The sequence below is a fragment of the Physeter macrocephalus genome, chromosome 13, assembly GCF_002837175.3.
Source record: "Physeter macrocephalus isolate SW-GA chromosome 13, ASM283717v5, whole genome shotgun sequence".
In the NCBI taxonomy this organism is placed as follows: domain Eukaryota; kingdom Metazoa; phylum Chordata; class Mammalia; order Artiodactyla; family Physeteridae; genus Physeter; species Physeter macrocephalus.
In genome coordinates this window covers 5,452,731-5,458,801 of record NC_041226.1, presented here as the reverse complement: position 1 = coordinate 5,458,801, position 6,071 = coordinate 5,452,731, and the positions used below count along the sequence as shown (strand labels likewise).

Sequence of the window (6,071 nt, the reverse complement as noted above, 5' to 3'; positions counted from 1 at the left end):
AGCCTGTGCTCCGCGAGGGGAGAGGCCACAGCAGTGAGAGGCCCGCGTACCACAAAAAAAAAAAAAAAAAAAAAAAAAAAAAAAAAAAATTAAAAAATAGAACTACCGTATGATCCAGCAATTCTACTTCTGGGTATTTATCTGAAGAAAAAGAAAACACTAACTCGAAAAGATATCTGCACCCACGTGTTCATTGCAGCTTTACTTACAAGAGCCAAGATATGGAAACAAGCTAAGTGTCCACTGATGGGTGAATGGATAAATTGTGGTATACACATACAATGGAATACTATTCAGGCATAAAAAAAGAATGAAATCTTGCCATGTGTGGCAACACGGATGGACCTTGAGGACGTTACGCTAAGTGAAATAAGTCCAACAGAGAAGGACAGATACCGTATGATCTCACTTATATGTGGAATCCTAAAAAAAAATCAAGCTCATAGATAACAGAGAGCAGATTGGTGGTCGCCAGAGGCACGGGTAGGGGAGTCAAGGGGTCAAAAGGTAAAAAGAAAAAAGCTAACCACATAGGTGGTTATATACACCAAGTCAGGAGATCTGACGAATCAGCAATTAACTGGAGCAGTCAACCATTTAAATCTACGTTCCTCCTTAGTTAGTTCCAACTAGAAAGAAAAAGGATATGCTCATTCTTGTAAATAAAACTTCTAATTTTTAAGGAATTATAATTCTGTCACTGACAAATAAGATTTGTAACTGCAATTTAAAAATAGCAATGTCGTATCTAAAAATCTTGTGGGATATTTAAAAATATGGCATTTAAATTTATACATGAAAAAAACTGTATTTGAGGAAAAAGTCATAGAAATGGTAGAAAACGTTGACCATTCAATGAGTATCCTTTGTCTGAAATTGGCACTGAAACTGATATTCACTCCACCTGGCCTGGTACATCTAGAACATTTATTTATTTTAGTCCAGAACAGTTAGATGGCACTTTATATGGCAATAAAAACTCCAAACAAATGAAAAAAGAAGTTAAGAGCAGATTTAACTAACATTTAGTAACTGACTGCTCCATGCCAGGAACTATGCTGAGTGTTTCCACATACATTATCTCACCAAATTTTTACCGTATCCTTCTAGGAGGTCGCTATTTCACTGAAATCTAAAATGATTACAAATGTTACACAAAGATTGACTTACATTGGATCATTTCATCTTATTATCCCACTGCATCCATAAATACATCAGAATGAACTTCTAAAAGATAATAGCTTTAAAAAAATAAAATAACAGCAATCCTATTATCACACCTAAAAAAAAATCAACATCAATTCCTTAATATCATCAAATACCCTTGTTTCAATTAGTTTGGATAAGGATCCAAACAAGGTATACACGTAGATGTGTCCCAAATCTATTAAGTCATAGGATACTCCTCCTCCTTTTCTCCTTGCAATTCATTTGTTAAAGAAACTGGTTTGTTTGTCCTGTAGAATTCCCCACATTTTTGTAATTTTATCTCTATAATATCATTTAGTATGTTCCTCTGACCTCTATTTCCTACAAACTAGTAGTTCTAACTAGAGACTTGATCAGATTCACGTTCAAGTTCTTTACAAGGATGTCTCATAAGTGGTGGTACCCTCTTCCTGTTGCATCTTCTTGTGGTATAAAGATCGATGGATGATTTCAGGTGTCGTCCGCCTGACCCACCCATCAGAAAGTTCCCCATCAGCTTCTCATCTGATAGATTTAGCAACCGTTGATGATCTTTGCCTAGATCCAGTGTATCATTAGGGATTGTAGAATAACGACATTCTTTTTATTTTAAAATCAGGTTTACTGAGGCATAGTTTATACAAACTAAAATCTATCCTTTTAAGTAAATAATGTGATGAGTTTTGACAAATGTGTGCAGTCATGTGATCATCACAAGAGTCAAGATATAGAGCATTCCCAGCACCCAGAAAAGTTCTGCAGTAAATTCAGTCCTTCAGCCCCTACCTCCTGGCAACCAATGAGGGGTTTTCTGTCCCTATGGTTTGGGCTTTTCTAGAATGTTATATAAATGGAATCTTGTAATGTGTAATGTTTTGAGTCTGGCTTCTTTCATGAGCATAATGCTTCTGAGATTCATCTATGCAGTGTGTATCAGTAGTTCTGGTCCTTTTCGTTATTGATGAGTATGGAATGCATGGATGTTACAACTGTGTATCCACTCATCAGCTGATGGTCATTTGGGTTGTTTCCAGCTTTGAGCTATCATGAATAAAACTGCTATGGACATTACTGGACAGATTTTTTTTTTTAACATCTTTATTGGAGTATAACCGTTTTACAATAGTGTGTTAGTTTCTCCTTTACAACAAAGTGAATCAGTTATACATATACATATGTTCCCATATCTCTTCCCTCTTGCGTCTCCCTCCCTCCCACCCTCCCTATCCCACCCCTCTCATGGTCACAAAGCACAGAGATGATCTCCCTGTGCTATGCGGCAGCTTCCCACTAGCTATCTAATTTACATTTGGTAGTGCATATATGTCCCTACCACTCTCTCACTTCGTACTGGACAGATTTTTGTGTGGGCTTACATTGTCAGCCTCAGATAGGTGGTTAGAAGAAGAATTCTGTATGGTGAGTGCATATGTATAAGAAACTGCCAGTTGTTTTTCAAAGTGGCTGTATGATTTTACATTTCCACCAACAATATGTGAGCATTCTCGTTGTTCCAAATCCTCCTCTTTATTTGGTGCTGTCAGTCTTTTTTTATTTTGGCCAGTCTAGTGCATGTGTAGTGAATAAGTAACTGTGGTTTTAATTTGCATTTTCCTGATAACTAATGATTTGAGCATCTTTTCAAATGCTTATCGGCCAATTTGATATCATTTTTGGTGAAGTGTTTATTCAAATCTTTTGTCCATTTTTAAATTAGATAGTTTGTCTTGTAATTGAGTTGTTATTCAAGTGATGATAATCTTATTCTATAGTCCTACATTTAACAGTTGCAATTCTATAAGGAAGTTTTCTTTCATCAGTTATTTTGTAACTTTGAAGTATAACCTGTACAAGGAACAGGATAAATGCTTGGCTCTTCCTCACTATTTACCAGTTTTATAATAATTTGGCCCCTTAGCCTCATCCAAAAGTTTCTTGATGTGACTTTTATTATGACCTTGTGGATTTTAACATATTTTAGGTTATCTCAATCATTATTGCTTTATTCTTTGATGATTAAATTATCCCATCTTTGACTAGTGAGAGGCCTTTCAAGTTGGTTCCTGTGTCTTTCTGACATGACTACAGTAGTCTTTGACAGTTTTACTTTCTGATCTGATAAGATTTTCTGGCTCTTCTTACACATTTCCTATCTATGTAGTAAACAGTTTGGTCTTGCCCACAGAGCGGTCTGGCCTTTGCCCTGGCTTCTGGGAGGTAATATCAATTCTGGGAGGCAATGTCATACCTGATAGAAATGTCTTTGTTTAGGGTGGAGCTGGCCACAACTGATAGTCTTACAGGGAGGGCTGGCCATGCCAGAGACAAACCACATGATTGAGGGTGGGAATTTGGGGTACTGTGGTATTGGTCAAACTGGAGACTGATATCAACCATGTAAGCAATCAATCAATCATACCTAAGTAATGGAACCCCAGTAAAAACTTTGGACACCGAGGCTCAGGTACGCTTCCTTGGTTGTCAGAACGCCAAGTGCATTGTCACATGTTGGCGCTGGGAGGGTAATGTGTGGGTCCTGACTCCGCGGAGTGGACAACAGCAGCTTTGTGTCTGGAACCTTTCCAGACTATGCCCTTTGCATCCCTTATTTTGGCTGATTTTAATCTGTATCCTTTCCCTGTAATAAGCTGTAACTGTAAGTATAACAGCTTTCTGTGAATTGTGTGTGGTCTAGCAAATTACTGAAACTGAGGATAGTTTTGGGAGCTCCCGGAACTTGCAGTTGGCATAAGAAATGAGGGCAGTGCTGGAGGCTGTGACAGCTAGCTTGCAGTCTGGCTAACTCCAGGCTAACAGCCTCAGATCGGCAGCCAGTTATTTCTCTAAGGATCTGTCTTCTTTCAGTGAGAAATGGAATTATATATACCACAGTAGAATTTATACACCACCCCTGGGTGCCAGGGATACTCACTGCTACTGAGTGGATGGTCATTGTTTCCAGGACTTTTCTGTGAACAGAGCTAGAAAAGCTTTTCTCTCTCTCTTTTAAAGAGAAAATCTAGCACAACTTCATACTGATATTTCCAATTAAAATTTAGAAGTACAGATTTTTATATCTTTGATTTTATATTTATATCTTTTACACTGAAATTTTGGTATTTATAACAAATAAATATTTACTTATTTGCTTTATCCTACTATACAGTATTTTCAGAATAACAATATCAACATTATTACCAACAACGTGATAACTGGAAACAATTTAAGATTTCTTTCTAGTTCTTTTTTGCCTTTGGAAATACAGTCAAATTTCAGACCACCTGAAACAGTTCCTCCATGTGTGGCTAAGCCATCTACTAAATGGCTCATGGAGGTCCATTTATTTTATGTTGCTTGATTTTTAGGAATTGCCTTTTGCCTCTTATTCCTTTAACTTTGACTGAACCTTGTTTTATATTTGACATAAACCCTGTGCTTGGTTCTAAGAGTCAAATCCACAGAGATCTAGCTTCTACTCCTTTCCCATTTTTACATTTTACACGTTTTAACGGCCCACAGTACTCCATTATAGTGAATTTTAAATTGTGGATAGAAGACCTAAGCCAGCATATTTATTGGATGCGAATGCTATTGCTAAAGTAACGCTTAGAAGAGTAGACTTGATTCTTAAGGTTAAATTCTTCCTTTGCCTAGATCGTTAAGTTTTAATAAGCTCTGTTTTGTATAGAAACTGCAAAGGTAAACTTTAGTTCTACACAGCTGAACTGTCACAAAATCAAAATACTTAAAATTATAAATTTTAATTTACTGAGGACTATAATTAAGATAGAAGTTCTTAAACAACGAACACTGACATAATATTACTCTCACTCAGGTGGCCTTAGGCACAGCAGCGTCATCATATCTCTTGGGGACTTGTGGACCAAAGGGTGACAACACCATGACAAGTGTTCTCTGTCCACACCCCTCTGCCCACTTCCGTGGCTGCAGCCCTCAGCAGTGTCCCTGCTCTACCACTTGCCTCTGAGTGAGTTCCTCTACGTCCACAGTTCTACATTCCCTGTATATGCTAAAGAAAACTTTTCTCTTTAACATGTACATGAGTTTAAAGTTTAAGGAAGATGACTCAAGAACTTACCAGCCCATAGGTCCCATTGTTTCTGCTCTTGTTTTCCCACGTTTTGCCTCTTTAAGCAGTTCTTCTATTGCTTTCCTGGTGGGAAAAAGGAAGAAATTTGAGAGAATTTTAGTCACCCCACTAAATTCTGAAAATCAGTTTGTTCCACGTATGTGATCCTGGGAAAGAAAGAGCTTTTGAAGCATTAAACTTCAAAATTGGGGGAGAAATTTTAAAAATGTTTTAAAATGGTTGATAGTTTTGAATGCATAAAAATTAAAAAGAAACCTTTTCCATATAGGGGAGGAACACTGAAGAGAAAATTAAAGGCAAAATGACGAATTATATCCATATTAAAAATGTTCAAACGCACTATTATTCTAAGAAATACTAATTAACCCAATAATGATGAATGTATGTTTCTGCTTATCAGTTAGTGAGGGAGTGGAGAAATGGATATTCTTTTCTCTACCAATAGGGACTAAAGCTGATATAACATTTCTGGAGAACAACTGGAAACATGATGAAGAGCCTTAAAAATAAAACATACATGTTGACCTAAAAATTCCACCTTATTCTAAGAAAAATTCAACTAAGTATGCAAAACTATATGTACAAAGATACTCATTCAAAAACTTAACAGCTAAAATGGGGCTTCCCTGGTGGCGCAGTGGTTGCGCGTCCGCCTGCCAATGCAGGGGAACCGGGTTCCCGCCCCGGTCTGGGAGGATCCCACATGCCGCGGAGCGGCTGGGCCCGTGAGCCATGGCCGCTGAGCCTGCGCGTCCGGAGCCTGTGCTCCGCA

General features: G+C 37.7%; 1 protein-coding gene across 1 annotated transcript in view; it reads right to left on the bottom strand.

Annotated features, from left to right (window-relative positions):
- The window catches only part of LOC112065424 (protein POLR1D-like), a 42,500-nt gene that overhangs the window by 10,773 nt on the left and 25,656 nt on the right, over positions 1-6,071 (bottom strand). Inside the window, exon 2 of the mRNA XM_024126026.3 lies at positions 5,288-5,362. Within this exon, the coding sequence (XP_023981794.1) occupies positions 5,288-5,362 (75 nt within the window). The remainder of the gene's footprint in view (positions 1-5,287; positions 5,363-6,071) is intronic.